The sequence below is a fragment of the Manis javanica genome, chromosome 2, assembly GCF_040802235.1.
Source record: "Manis javanica isolate MJ-LG chromosome 2, MJ_LKY, whole genome shotgun sequence".
Taxonomy (NCBI): Eukaryota; Metazoa; Chordata; class Mammalia; order Pholidota; family Manidae; genus Manis; species Manis javanica.
This window is the reverse complement of record NC_133157.1, coordinates 72,076,280-72,092,249: the sequence shown is the minus strand read 5'-3', so window position 1 is coordinate 72,092,249 and position 15,970 is coordinate 72,076,280. Positions and strand designations below refer to the sequence as shown.

Sequence of the window (15,970 nt, the reverse complement as noted above, 5' to 3'; positions counted from 1 at the left end):
TCAAATATATAAATGATGTATCTACATCAAGCACAGATACTTTTATAAAATGATTTAGATTCATGCAAATGGTATTACCTGTCCATGTTAAAATATTAAAAGTGTTTAGTCGGCATCTATTTTAATTACCACAGGCCCAAGTATGTATGAGCAAAAAGTTAAAGATTTCTAAAAGCTTTTTGTGAAGGTACAAACCTGATTAAGAATGAATCTAAACATTCAGTGGGAAAAGATATAATTTCAACAAGGATTTCCTATCTTCAAGTTTATGCTTACGAAGAAATATAAATGTTTAACTCAAACTTAATGAACATGTTTGTTTTGAGACTAAAATAGCCTCTTTTATAATAAATTTCAGATTTTGTGTGCATCCTTTGCTATCACTACATACACAGATTTCTTTCTAGTAAAATTTAGTTGGGGTATTTGAAAGACCTAAAATAGGTTTCTCAGGGTTTCCTTTCTCAAGGCACCACAAAGAGAAAAACCAGTCACAGACAGAAGAAACTCTTATATAGAGGCAGTTGTTCACTTCCTGAGCTTACCCACTTCCTTCTTCAAACATTTCCTTCTCTTCACCAATGTGTTTTTTGAAATTAGTATCAAAGTGTTCTTGCAAAATATACTTCTGGGCCTAAGGCCTGGAATCTAAGCAAATGCCGATAGCCCTGTCATTTTTAGTATCATCACTGTAGTGATACAAAGTTAGACTCTCAAATGAAGAGTCACTTCAAAGGTACAGAAGGCTCCCTGCAATGTTAACTGATATTTTAACAAAATAATCTGAATTGTTATAAGCCAGAGCCATGCTTTCAGAAAAGAAATGTTATCAAAGTGAAAAAACTAAATGAAAAAAAATTTCATGGCTCATGGCTACTCCATTAAGAAAAACTATAGTTAATTTTCCATGATAAGTAAGGAAGCCAATTTTTAATCTTTCAAACCTTAAGCAAATTGCAATTAGTTGCTAGGTTTCTTCATACTACATATAACCTTGAAAATAAACTGAAAGTCTAATAACTATTGAAGTTACATATTTTATTAGAAATGTACCTTCTCAATGATGATTGCCCTGACTTTAATCAAAGCAGATATATAAAGCTGAACAGAAATTTGGCTTTTATAATTCTTCTGTGTTAACAAATATGATTTAAAAAAATAAAATAAAATCAGTCTTTACCTAAATATAAATATAAAAAGCTTTATTTATTTACTGGCAAAGAGAGATTACAACAAAAACAGACAAAAGGAATAAAGTCTCTCAAAATGTTTATTTTTGTCAGAATAGCTGACAATTTTCTGTTAAGTCTTTTGGTCTATTATTATAATAAGCATTTCCCCCTTGAAAAATCCATTTAAAATATCTCAGTCCTTGAGGTAAAGAATTTTTTAACTGAAAAAAAAATCCTGATTTTTTTTAAAGAAAAAAATACTTAAAATTCCTTTAGCTTGATAAATAGAAATAATCTCTTTTTGTTCTACTCTGGTGAACAAAAATGTACTTTATACAGCGAAGTATCCAGTCACTTATTGGCAAACTGAAGGTGAAAACTACTCATTTACACGCTACTCAAACACAGTGCAATACTGCCACATTCATGCAGACTTTTTTTTTTTAAACAGTTACCAAACACTCTTCTGGCAAAGACAAGGTTTGGGAATGGCAAAAGCAACAGAAGTTTTAGATCTCATAGCTCCAGAAGGGAATTAATCCGAGTCTTCGTCATCGAGATAATCCTCGGCATTGCTTAATGTTCGAACAGCATCTAAAAGGAAGGAGGGTGGGGGGAAGCAACACAGAGAAATTACAAATTGCTTGGATTTTGTTTTCACTTTCAAAGCTCCTGACAACTCAACAAATTCTAATCTTTCCTCACAGACCCAAGACTATACTTTCCCCAAGGATCTTTTCCAACTCCTGCTCTGCAGCCTAACTGTTCAGTGTCTGCTGCCAAGGATGCTGACAGATCCATTTGTCTGCATGTTCCTCAGACATGCAGAAAAGTAAAGCATATGGAGCTAAGTACCAGCAGTATATTCTGCATGAAATGCAACCAGCCACATGCACCATGACCAAAGTGGAACATACTGGAGGGCCCTCCACTCTGACAACTGTGCTCCTAACCTCCTCCCCCAGTGACAAGTGCACTCGTGGCTTCAGTCAGTTGACAGCCTGCAGCCTGACCTGAGGGCAAGGTCACTGGGTAGAAAGACAGTTAATGAGGGGGAAAAAAGGAAAAGAAAGAGAAAGAGAATGGAAACACAGAAGCTTCAGTTTCATTTTAGAAAATACTGATTATAAAGTATACTCAGAAGCAAGAGACTGAAATAAAAAATAAATAAAAGTTTGAAACAGAAAGAGCTGAATCCCAACAAATATGAAACCAGCCTTGAATAGGGTTCAAAAAGAAGACATCTGATCTCTAGCCACCTGTTCAACTGTCTAGTCAAATTCCAATCATCAACAGGTTACACTAGGAATAGATTTTAGGGCATGTGAGCATAAGCACATGGTTAGAGCTCAAAAAAGGATGATAGCACCCAGATCATAGTCTGTAAATACTATATTCCCCAAGCTCATTGGAGATAATTTCTGATTCCAAGTCTGGCACAGAAGATGTAAAAGATGGACTTGGAACCTCTTGTCATGCTATAATATAAGGATCCTATCAAAGAAAGCGTTACTCTTAAACGGTCCTGGATCCAACCTGAAGAGACCTCTACTGGCCAGAGATGAGTTATCAATAAGGATACTAACTATAACGGATTAAAAAAGCAAACATTTCAAGATGCATCAAAGAGAATTCATTGGTCCCCTTCAGAGAATAATATGGAACCAGCACATTATTTTTGAAAACTTTTAAATAATTGGCAAAATAAAACCTTTAGTCTGCCCCTACTACACAAACTATTCTTCTGAGTAACCTAACCAGACAGTTGAGGGGAAATCTTTCTTCATAGAATATTCCAGCTAGTAACTGTGAAAGAAATGACAGAATTAGAGTATCACCATTTTGCAATCATTAGTGAAATAATGGATCTAGACAATAATGATCAATGGATATTAACATCACATAATGAGTGATAACCAGGTATTGTATGCCAGTGATGGAAGAACGTGATTTACTTTATGAAGTAGTCCTTCTTCTACCCCTAAGACATATAGACAGATAAATGAAATCTAACTCCAAACAAACCTCTAGATCTAACACCAACTGACAAAAAATAGACAGGAGAGAAGACATGACAGACACCCCCACGGGACTGCGTCATGCAATGCGCACCCTGGGAAATCCAGGGAAATTGACCAGTTTCTTTAATAAATAATTGCAAGGCTAAAAAATGGGGGAAGGGAAAGAAAGGAAACACTGAACTTTAAAAAACACCTAGAAGACAAATCTGTCGATCAGAAACTGACCTTATTTAGACTCTGACTTAAACTGCAAATAGATAAATAAATAAATAGGTAAAGGATAAACAAGCATATATGAGAAAAGTGGCAAGTTTGGACAATGACAAGATATTTGATGATATTAAGGAGTAATTATTAATTTTAAGTATGCCAATGATATTGCAGGGGTTTTTTTACAGAATCATTATCTTCATAGGTTTAGGAAAATAATTATTGAGAAAAAAGAAGGGACAAGAGAGAGTTAGTACAAGGGAGGTACAAACTTATTAATCTTAATACAGGAGAGAGACGGACAGAAAAAGGAACAAATGCAGAATAGAGACAATGATTTCACATCAGCTTTCAAACTACTAGTAGTTTCCAGGTTGACTGTATCTTCTCCATTCTCCTTAAGAGGAGCTCTAGAGACCTGGGAGGAATACATTTTGTTCCACAAACCTCAGGACTGGCTGCAAACTCGGTAAACAAAGCCTTTTAAGCATACAATGGTTAATTCTGCAGTTTATTTTAGCCTCATTTCTCCAGTTAGCAAGAGAAAGGTGACTTGCCATGGTACACACTGACCGGGTGGAAATCAAGAGACAGGAGTGAGTTGGGTAAATAAATTCTACCCCCTTCCTTCCTTTCATGGACTGCTCTGACGCAGTTTCTCTGGAAACTTCTCACATAGCCAAGTGCTGTGTGATGAGCTCCGTCTCTTCACAGCCCACCTCGGGGTGTGGCCGACATGGTACTGCAGCTCCTAACGGTGCCTCCCACTCTCCCTGACCTCACTGCCATTTTTCCTCAATCTCCCTGCCCTCGATTTACACAGTCAAATCCAGCATCAGCACTTAAAAAGTAAATAGATGGTGAACAGATAAACACCGTGACATGGATAAATACCATATACAATATTAAGTAAAAGAAGTCGGACACAAAAAAGTACATACTATTTGATTCCATTAATACCATGCTTGAGAACAGGGAAAACTAGTAAGAGAGAAGGATACTGAGGGAGACTTCTGGGACGTGAGAAATGTTCTCTAATTTGATCTTGGTGTGGAAACAGCTGTAAGCATGGTTAAAAAAAAAATCATCAAGCTGTAAAGTTAGTTTTACTTTACAGCTCAGTTTATAAAAATTGGAAAAAGAATTTAAAGGGCTAAATCCTCAAGTATGGTCCTGACTCAATCCCTATATCCCAAAGTTACCCTTCATGGGAACTGCCACACTTAAATTATTTTGTTCCTACAAGACATCCAAAATGTGCTTTCAAAAGGGGATGACAATATCAGAATATGCCTTTTCCAACTTAGAGTTCATGCTAGTAATTGGCTATATGGCATAATATTCACACTCTCATTGCAGCTAGGATCAAAATGCAAAATAAAACTTATTTTTAAACAGGATGATTGGGGAAATAAAGCAAGAAAAGAACAGAGAACATGATACCATGAAAAGTGAAATAGGAAAATTTGTTTCTTGGTTCTATACTGCCAGGCCTCAAGATTACTTCATTAATGAATCTATTATCTAATCAATACAAATTCAGGAAGGTAAACTAAAGACACTTGGGAGTGAACAGAGATAAAGAACACCCAGCTCCGAGCCCTATCCTACAAAACCTAAGAAAACCTGAGGGGAGAAGAGAAGAGTCTGCGCCCTGCCTCCCCCAGCTCCAGGGGCTCATGCAGACGCTTCGTGGTGCAGCTCTCTGGAGCCTGAGTGATTGTGGTATTTTACTTGCCTGTCATGATTAAGCCCAAAGTATACATGAGACTCCCATAACCTTCAGCTCATAAGAAACCTTACTTCTCAGCCAGGACATTCTGAAGGTCCCATATAGCAACAGGAAGTCAGTGGCAGAGAAAGGAAGTTGGGCCATAGTTCTACTTCCTGGCCCAACTGAGCCAGCAGGAAGGACGAGGCCCATTCCAAGTAAAAGTACCTCTCCCATGTGGCTGCAAATATGACCTCTCAGTCAAATGCAGCAGGGGAGCACCACTCAGTCGGTAAATACTTTCTCCCTCATTTAGTAGACCTTATATCCATCTATGCACTGGTAATGACTTTAAAAAAAGACTTGCTCTGCCAGTGAGCATTCATGGCTTAAATAATTAAGGAATCTCAAGCTGCTTAATGGTTTATACTATATCTGAATTGAAGTTAAAGAAAAATCTGAAACAAAGACATTTGTTTAAAGGGAATAAAGGACAAAAGAAACAGCAGATTTGTGGGGAGGGTTGTATGGGAATTTGATGATCAATAAGGTGGATAATTCTAGGATGCTCCCTTAGTGAGCCATGAAAAGAGGGAGGCTGTTTGCTATTTTTGATTGACTAAAGCGAGAAACCAGGAGACTGACTTCATCTTATTGCTTCTGCTAGGAATAGAATATGGGACAGTATAATACTGTCTTTTCTCATAAATCAAAGGATACCAGAGGGAGAAGTAAGTTTACCAAAGGTTCAAGAATTAATGGGAATGCAATTTAAGTGATAAAACCAGAAACTAGTATCTCAGTACACAAGTTTGGGAACTCTGTAAGTTATAGTACCCTCACGTTAAAATGGAAACAAATGCACTGAGCCTCTACAATGGAAACCTCTCAATAGCTGTTTTGGTGATTTTCCACCAACGTGGATTAGTCTAAACTTTTGACTCTAAAGCAATACAAAATGGGCTGCAATGGCAAACGGCAATGCTGAAGACTTGCACAAAGAAAGTCCTCCATTATACTAGCTCCTTTCTAGAAAATAGTATCAAGTAGTGGCTTATACTTCAAAGTGAGGTAAAGAGAAGAGACCGAACATCCCCTCCAACCAAATCACCTTGGACCGTTCCTTTTTTCTGCCTCTCTGGGTTTCTCATGGGCCAGGAGGCTGATGATGACCAGAGGAAGGAAAAGAAGAAGTGGACAGGAAAGAGTTCAAGGCACATGCTCCCTGCATTTCTTTGAGGAATTGTATTAGAACGATCCTGGAGGGACAGGTACTAAGAGGTCAAATCAACACCCAAATCTCTGAATACTAATCATAAATGATGTAAGTGTGTTAACACCTTTGCTCTAACACCTTCCCTTCAGCATTTTCAGAACAACCACATAAACCTTTTTTTTTTTGAACCTATTATTCCATATCAGTAGATATTTTTTATCTTTAGAACATATACCTAAACTTTACCTTTAAAAACCACCCATAATCTATGGATATCAAAATATTCACAAAGTCTAGAATAACTTTGATGATAACTTACTGATATCCTCATTTAAATTAGGAACAAAATATAAACATGGAGTTGTTCGGTGCTTAAGTTAGAAAATATTTAGGGATAACCACTCATAAAAACACATCTGAAATGAGATAAGAGACCATGGTTCTCTGATAAGGAATGTAATGGAAAGCAAAGTGATTAGAATTTGAGGAACAAAAGAAACATGAAAAAATAGTAGAAGATCAATGTCAATTCAAATTCATTTGCATGAAGGTACTCTTCTATGTTGAAGGTTTCAATTTAAATTAAGGATATAAAATCTAACTTCAGAATCACCTGAAGAGGTTACCCAGAAAAAACTTTCCCCCAATACTGACATGATAAACCTCAGTCATGATGGCACCAGAGGAGAAAGAAGGATTAAAACAAAATACCTGTTCCCTGTTTCTTTTTGAGGAGAGATGCACAGGCAGCGTTAGTAGCCATGTCCAGGGCCAACTTCTTCTCATTGTTTCTTAAATCTGTTCTAGCACCTTCCCCAACAGAAGAAAACGTAAATTAGGTGTTTCTGAAGACTCTAGAGTAGCAGCCAATCCTCTTTCCACCAAAACTAATCACTTTGGGCAAAGCTAACTAGAGAACCATTCTGGCCCTAAAGTAGGCTTTTATATCTGGCATCTTTAATCAGGGAGCTTATAATTAACCTGTGATAATTATGTACAATTAAAACATGGCTTTTCCTTTGAATCCCTCTAGAATTGCATGTCAACTTTTCAGCAAGGAACTTTACTACCCCCATGGTAAATCAGACTCCAGAGTGCCTTGGCAAGAACGTTTGGGAGACTGAATTCAATATGCCCTCTGCCTCTTCTTCTGTACACCAAGGTCTTTAGATAAAGACCAGGTAAGTGGAGGTGGACGGGATTATATTTTATATCTGCAAGCATACCCCCATTCAAATCAGCAGTACAGCAACACAATAAAACCTAGAGACAATCCATTGTTCCCACAGGCCATCTTCTTAACACCACAATCCATGAAACATTCTTACGGTTGAAGATTCAAAAATACAGAAATGTGCAGAAGAAAACCATTTCAGCCCCCAACTCAACCACCTGCTTCCTCATCTTCTACCTTCTGCAGAGGTAACGTTCCAGCAAAGGGCATCAGTCCTTGTATTAACTAATAAGTAACTTTCAGTAATTCTTACTAAAAGTAATACATGTGATATTAAAGCTTACCAAGCTTTTAATTTAAAACTAAAAACTTATACAATTACCTCAATTTCATATCATAACAACTCTAAGACTAAGTAAAAGTTAAAATCTCAGTTTTAAAATAAGGTGCCGCCTACTCTTTCTCCTATTTCAAATGGTATAATTGGACGCAGCCTGTTTTTCACTGTAAGTGAAAACCAAAGAAACTGAGCACACACTTTACCTTTTGCTAGAAGCAACTGGACAATATCTGCATAACCCTTCCAAGCAGCAGCATGCAAAGCTGTGTCTCCCAACTTGTTCTATGGTGGTAAAAAGAGAAAACAGCACTTTGAAAACAGAATGGGGACTGAAAACACATCAATTTAGGGTTACTCTAGGTAAACTTAAAATGAGAACACAATTTTTAAAATCATATAAAATTCCAGAGGGAAAGGAGGCTCAGAGACGTGAGATGAGTCATTTGGGGAGAGGGAGTGGGACAAAGACGTAGAAACTGACTTGGCAGGGCACAGGTGGAAACACAGATGCCTGCAGATGGAAACTCCAGGAGGAAGCAAGCAGATTTGTTCCAGTAGAAACCTAGTATGAATTAGGAACTGGAGATGCCTAGAGACACTGGAAAAGGAATGACGTGTGGGGGTGGAAAAAAAAGGGTACCGGGTGAAAGTGTTTACAAGAAGGAATTCGAACTCCAGAACCCCAGATCATCTTCCTCTCTCCTTGCTGCCAGGTGACCCCATACAGATGGTAGAATTACTGTGTTGAGAAATTAGCCAGATGGTGTCCAAGCTCATGGAACTTGGAGGAGCAAGAGAAGGTGGCAAGAAAGCCATGAACTAAAAACAGGGGTTAGCTGAAAAACCCATAATCTGAGCAGCAAGACCTCTCCTCAAGCTGCCTTTAGCTATCCCACCGCCCCTCTGTGTACAGTCTAGCAGCTGCCTCCAGGCAGGAGGCTGTAAAACACATCTCTGGTGGAGCTGACCAGCCCATATGCAGGGGAGGGGGGGAGTCCTCATATTGGCACCTGGGTATTAAACCAGCAAAACAGCCAGGACCTCCCCACTTCACCCTAGAGAAGCCCCACAAGCATGCAGAACCTACAATCACATTTAACATGAACAGATGGACAAAGATACCAGTCATCTGAGGAATGCCTCCACTATTTAAGGAAAGATAAAAACAAGCAAAATTAATGAATCTCAGAGGAAAAAGACAGAATACAGTGAATCGTAGAAAATGTTTTAAAAATCAACAATTAATATATCAGAGACATAAGATGAAACAGCATAATGGAATAAGAGAAAGATGTCACTTAAAAGTAATAATCAGAGTAAAAGAAAGGTAGACAGAATTCTAAGATGGTCCCCAAAATCTCTGCCCCCTGGAATACCCCCTGAATAATTCTTACCCACTGAGTGTGGGTGAGACTAGTGAATGTAACAGGATATCACTCCCATAATTAGGTCTCTAACTGGTTTATGTTGAGTTCATCAAAAGAGAGACTGTGCTGGGTGGGCCTGGCCTAATCAGGTGGTCCTTTTCCCAAAAAAGTGTAGCACCAGAGACATAATCTCCTGCTCGCTTTGAAGCAGAAAGTAAATGGCCATGTTGTGAACTGTCTATGGAGATGGGTGGTCTATGAAAGGTAAGGACTATAGTACTACAAGTCGAAGAAACTCAATTCTCCTAGCACCATGAATGAGCCTGGAATAGGATCTGAGCTCCAGGTTAAGGACCCAGTTCCAGCCTACCTCAATTCCAGCCTGTGAGACCCTGAGCAGAGAACCCAGCTATGCCATGCCCAGAATTATGATCTACAGAAAGTATAAGGTAAATGGTGTTTTTTTAAGCTGCTCAATTTGTAGTTTGTTAGACAGCAATAGAAAACTACTACAGTTCTGAGTTATTAAAAACATTACCAAAATAAAACATAAAGATAAAGGTGAGAAAATCGCTGAGAAAACCTAAGAAAATTGGAGGCTCAAGCTAAGAGGTCCAACATAACTACCAGTGGGAATTCCAGAACCAAAGAACAACAACAACAAAAAGCCAGATTAAAACTATGAAAGAAGGAATTCAAGGTATTTATCTAGGCTAAAAGATTTCCCCATCATTACTGGGAAAAGAACCACACTAAAGCACACCATTGTGAGATTTTAGAACACGAGTAGAGAGTAAATATTCTGAGCAAGAGAAAAGCAGGTCACACACAAAAGAATGGGATTCAAAATGGCATCAAACCTCTCAAAAGTAACCCTGGAAACCAGAATACCATGGACCACACCTGCAGAACTCTGAGGGAAATCATTTTCAACCTAGAATTCTGTCAGCCAAATCATCAGTCCCAAGGTCCTCTTTCTCTGGAATCTCCTTGAAGATGTTCTTCCACAAAGGGAGACACAGAATCCAGAGAAGTGAAGACACAATACAGGAGAGAGGTAAAGGGAAGGTTTCCCAGGAAGCCAGCCAAGGACAGCAGAGACCACACTGCTCAGCTTAGAGAATGGGGATGGAGGGCTTTGGAAGTGCCAACCCAGCGAGAAGAAAAGAAAGCAGTTGACTTATCTTCTACATTTTGGAGAAGCAGATCAAGAGAGTATATATAAAACAGTGTAGGTCTTAGTGAGATACCAAACAAAAGAACACAAAAAAAACAAACAAAAAAACAGCTAAATAAAAGTCAATAATTATAGAAACAAAAGTGTATGCATGCAGTGAACAATATTTAAATAGCCATAAGACTGTAAGCATTATATAGTAATAGAACCAAAGACTATAATATGAACCAAAGACTATAATATGGGTATGACACACTGGGGGGGACCAGATGAGGGGAGGCTGGGTGCTGTGGGTCTGGAAGATGAGAGTTGAAAGCAGCTGATAATCTTGACCCTTCACCTACCAGACACCAAAATACTCATGAAGATGATGAATTATGAGACAGCCCTGAGGCACATTCCTTAGTAACAGGAAGGTAAGAGGCAAAAGAAGACTAAAAGCCAAAGTGACTTATGAGGAGAACAGTAGGCATTTGGGGCTTTATGCAATTTGTATTTTAGAATAATAATAATTTTTTAACTATGGCTTATAACATTTTGATGAACGATAATAAATGGGAAAAGGTCAGTTGAAGACCCTAAGACAGGATTTTACACGCCCATAAGCTGCACAACGAGAACAAGGCAGGTGTGTTGAATGACTTGTGACTTCTGCGTAAGCAATCTCACCTGTTGGTTCAGTTCAATGTTTGGTTGAGCAAATAGCACTTCCACTATATCTGAAATTCAAATAGAAAAGATATATATATTTTTTGGAATAAGAAGTAGAAGTCTGACAAGATGAGGCATAATAATTTTAAAAGAGAGGATTCTATAGAACAATCTTCAAGAAAATCCTCATAACAAGATTTTCAAAATTTATGTAAATACAAGACTTCAGAATCTAAAAAGTAGAATTATCTAGGGAAAAGCGTGTTTTTTACCCCAAATAATTTGTTTGTCCTTTACATTTCACATGACATGATTACAGAAATGCTTCTACATTCACTATGATACTTAGTGAATATAACTAATATAACTTATCTGTGTTCATTAGCTAAAATAAGATAGGCTTCTTTGGGAAGATAGCCATAAATTTTCCTTTGGCTATGCTATATAATTTGCTGGGTTCTTTTTTTCACTGTGTTTATTTTCTGTGTGTGTTGTAGAGAGAGGTAGAAAGAGAGTGGGTGTTGAAGATTTTTGGTCAGGCTGAAATACATCTTGAAATTTCAGTTGTCATAGTATTGATTATAACTGAGAAAGTTATACTAAATCATTAACTTCAGCAAATGCTCTCTTTCTCCTGAATCCAACAGCTTACACTAAACACAAAAGCAAATTTTGGGAAAACTAAGCTACAGGAGTCAATTCTGCCCCTTTCTTCTGTAAGATTAGATAGTGGGGTTTGTTTTTCTATTACCATTGTGTTCCTATAACATTTCCTAGAATAAGAGAGTAAAGTAAGTTTCCACTCCTTCAAGTGAGAGGGGTCTATGCAGTGGGGCTGACCAAACATATTCACACTACTGTTTCACAGAGCTGCCAGGGACAAGGCTTTGTAGGATTTGAAAAGAATAGCCAATTCTTTTTTTCTGTAAGTCCAGCTTCCCTAGACGAAGCACACATTCAGTAGCATAGACTTTTATGATAACAAACAAATGTAATACCTTTGTGACCCCCATGACAAGCCCAGTACAGTGCAGTGCTTCCAGCTTTGTCTAAGCCATTAACACCAACTCGGTTGTCCAAACACTCTCTCAACCAGCTCAAGTTGCCTGAAAAAAATTTTACATTTATAAAATCACAATTAGAGTTTTGTTTTTGTTTTGCTTTTAAATCAATTTCATCCTGCATAAATTTCCACTTGCAATGGATTAATCAGTAAGTCTGAAATTAAGACCTGCCCAGTAATGAATTCATTATAGTACATTTAATTTCCAGCTTATTAATGGAAAAGATTAACGTACATTTTTTTTTTTTTGCAGGGCTTGGGTGGTTTAAACAACACAAATTTATTTGTCACAGTTCTGGTGGCTGGGAAGTCCAACATCGGGGTGCCAGCAGATTGAGTGTCTTATAAGAGCCTGCTTTCCCAGTTCCTGGACACTGCCTTTTCACCCTCTTGGTGGAAGGACAGAGAGAGCCCTCTGGGGTCTCTGCCAGTTCCATTCATGAAGGTAGAGCCCTCTCAAAGGACCTATCTCCAAACTGGAGGTTAGGTTTCAACATATGAAATTTGAGGAGACACAAACATTCAGTCTATGGCATGCACACGGCCACACTCAACCACGTAGTTACAACTGGTAAAATACAAGTGAGTTCTATGGATTGTACAACATCAGTTTTTAATGGTGGGTTAATGGGAAGAGGTGCCTAAATAAGTATGTGTATAGTATAAAAAATATATATATAATATATGTATATATATATTACATATATGTATACATACATACATATAGTGAAATCCTGGAACTTAGGAAAAAAACTAGATGAACCTAAGAACAGGCAGATACTACTCATTCCCATTTAAAATGCATTTTCCATTCTTACAAGAAGAGAAACACTAAATAACCTACTAAAAGTTCTGCTCTTATACATTAAAGAATAACTATTAATTTAAAATCCTCCAGCTAATGCCCTAAATATCTAATTTACAAAGAATTTTTTAAATGTCAGTTTAGTAGTTCTACTTATGCACAATTCCAAAACAATAATTTTCTTTTGCACATTCAGATTCAAAGAGATCTAAAATAGAGTGAAAGAGAGTTCATTGAGACCTTATGGAAACTCCCCTTCATCTTAGCAGGGTTTCTCAACAGCAGCCTACTGACATTTAGGTTTGGAAAAATTATTTCCAGTGGGGCTGTCCTGTACACTGTAGGATGTTAGCAATATACCCAGCCTCAACCCAAAGGGTGCCAGTAGCATTCTTCCAGTCATGACAGTCATAATGTCTCCAGATATTGCCAAGTGTTCCAGAGTTTGGAGGGAGCTATCAGCCCCAGTGCAGAACCACTGATCTACAGGATAAAGTCCCAGGCTAATACCCATCCCTCCTTCAACCTCCCTCTCCGACTCTACCCTCACCACACAGGGCACTACACTAACACTCCCCTAAATGCTGTACCCCCAAAAAGCCTCCACACTCATGCACCTCCATTCACTCATTCTGGCCTCTATATCCTGCTTAACTTAGAATTTATCACACCATCTCATAATGATCTGTCACACACATCTCTCCCCTGCCAGATTTTGAGCTCTGACAGTTACACACCATGCCTTTCCGCTTGCCACTGAGCACTAGTATAGGTCAAGTACTTAGAAGTGTTTGTTGAATGACATTTAAAAAATTTTAATCACATTTCACCTATCTAGGGTGAGAGAAGGCAGAACAGAGATTGCCTCTGAGGGAGGAAGGGAAAGGAACTTCTTAGGATGAAAGAATGTTCTAGATATTGACCTGGGTGTTGGTTATGTGGATGTATACATTTATTAAAAGTCAATCAATGGTATAATTAAAGTCTGTTCTACTATACTGTGTATCTCATCAAAAAGAATCACACCTACCTCTTTTTGCAGCTTCATGCAATGGATTGTCAATGGATTCTGCTTGCTCAGCCACTAGATGGAAAATAAAAAGTGCAAACCCAATGTTGACAGTGCCACTCAAAGGATTCACTGAAGCCGCTTCACAGTCCCCTAGCTTCTAGAGTGCTAGGTCCTTCCCCCAAAGAGCTTCCCAAACTTCAAGTGCTTTAAAAAATAGCAGAAAATCAAATGGATGTTTTCTGCTTTAAAAGAAGCAAGCTAAGTAATAAGGCAGTAATAGCAATTAACTGGAAGTATAAGTAAAAACAAACACACAAGTAACTAGAAGTATAAATAACAAACAGATCCGTGGCCTACCCATCAATATACTCAAGTACTAAATAAATTTAGCCACAAAAATGCAAAAGAAAGCATCTGATGTTCATTTTTATAGTCTGCAAAAACATCCTACTATGAAGATAGCTGAAAATAATTGTTTCCCTTGTGTGTGCACATAGGGCTGGGGAGAGGGAGAAATAGTTTATTCCCTGTGTTCAGAAAGGGCAATCAGCATATTACCTGCCTCTAAGGAAGGTGTGTTCAGAGTTGTCCTAGTATCAGGAGGAGCGACCACATGAACTCTGTTGGTCAAATGAGACTTCAGACCTGCCCTCCCAACCACAAAGGGCCGTAACTGGACACTCCCTTGGCGAGTGCCAAAGCAACAGAGAACACTTTACACCCTTGGTGTCTATGACTGACTGGAAATGGAGTGCATAGAAGAGATATCTTTGGGATTTCAAAGGTAAGAGAAGAATAGAAATATTTGAAGTCTTTTTTAACCCAGAATGGCATCACGCTTAGACCAGGGCAGTGGGGCACCCATGTTGGGATCCAGGCTTCAGCCCTCTCTCCCCTCTTCCCAAGGGCTTTGCACTGCCTTCCCTGAAACAGTCTAAGTCCCACTCCACTGCTTGGAACTGGTAGTTGATGCCAGCCCTCTTGGTCTGAGGATTCATCTAATACTACAGTGGAAAGGAACCTTAGAAGTGACTGGAATCAGACCCTCTCATTATACAAATGGGGAAAGGTCCTGGGGGAGCAGTTAAGGGCCTTCACTAGGGCCCCTTGTTATTAGGAAGTAGAAGAGAAAAGTTTCAAACCCAGGACCCTTCTTTACAAATCCTGGGCTCTTTTTACTTTACTGATCCCAGCGTCAGTATTTCTGTTTGTCCCTCTTCCAGCTAGCAGCAGCTTCATGGCAGGGGCCACAGCTCACTGCTTGAGCTCCCCAAACTGCCTGACAATACATTTAAATGAGCATCACTGCACCAAATGTGAATTAACAACGCGCGGTTACTTCATCACAAAAGAAAGGGCGGGCCTCAGAAACAATCTGTGAAATTCAGTTTAATAGCAAAAAAAAGAGAGAGAGAGAAGGAGAAAGAAAAAGAAAAATGTTCTAAGAGTTGACTAAAGATAAACATGTCCTTGGAAACCGTAGGTTCTTTTGCAAGAATGCTACAATGCGTTTTCTTAAGCCAAGGAGACAACCTCATGTACCTCTAGTGTCCATGACCATTCTACTGACAGGAGGCTCACGGAATAGAAAGTGTTCTAGACTCCACTGATTTCTCAGCATGGTAGCAAGCACAGAGGGCTCAGAAACCAGACAATTGAAGTGTACAAAGTAAAGCCACCATGGCCAAGCTTACCATAGTTGCTTGGGATTAATCCAGTCCTGCCTTTGGAGGTGCCTTTCCACCAATTGGTATCACTCTAGTGGAAGAAGAGTTAAATGAATGGTACTGAATCCAGCTGACATTCCACCACTTTTAAAAGCATTTGGCGCATGGGGTGCACCTGCTCTACAAAATGTCCACCAGCCCTGGTTTCACTGATCAGGCTTCCTCACTCCCTAGTTATGGATGTCCATTCCCCTTATCATTAAATTACAAATTAACACACATCGGCCTACAACAAATCAAATACACTTCATCATGCAGCCTCAACAATCAAATAAGCCAGAGATAATATGATAGCATAGAAAGAGAAGAAAAAAACTTCATATT

At 38.6% G+C, this 15,970-nt stretch overlaps 1 protein-coding gene across 1 annotated transcript in view; it reads right to left on the bottom strand.

Moving 5' to 3' along the window:
• Nucleotides 1–1,181: 1,181 nt before the first annotated feature.
• Nucleotides 1,182–15,970, bottom strand: part of OSTF1 (osteoclast stimulating factor 1) — a 49,251-nt gene continuing 34,462 nt past the window's right edge. Inside the window, exons 4-10 of the mRNA XM_017667046.3 lie at nucleotides 15,614–15,677; nucleotides 13,938–13,991; nucleotides 12,038–12,145; nucleotides 11,058–11,107; nucleotides 8,048–8,126; nucleotides 7,042–7,140; nucleotides 1,182–1,766 (exon numbers count right to left, since the gene is read on the bottom strand). Of these exons, the coding sequence (XP_017522535.1) occupies nucleotides 1,708–1,766; nucleotides 7,042–7,140; nucleotides 8,048–8,126; nucleotides 11,058–11,107; nucleotides 12,038–12,145; nucleotides 13,938–13,991; nucleotides 15,614–15,677 (513 nt within the window). The 3' untranslated portion in view covers nucleotides 1,182–1,707. The remainder of the gene's footprint in view (nucleotides 1,767–7,041; nucleotides 7,141–8,047; nucleotides 8,127–11,057; nucleotides 11,108–12,037; nucleotides 12,146–13,937; nucleotides 13,992–15,613; nucleotides 15,678–15,970) is intronic.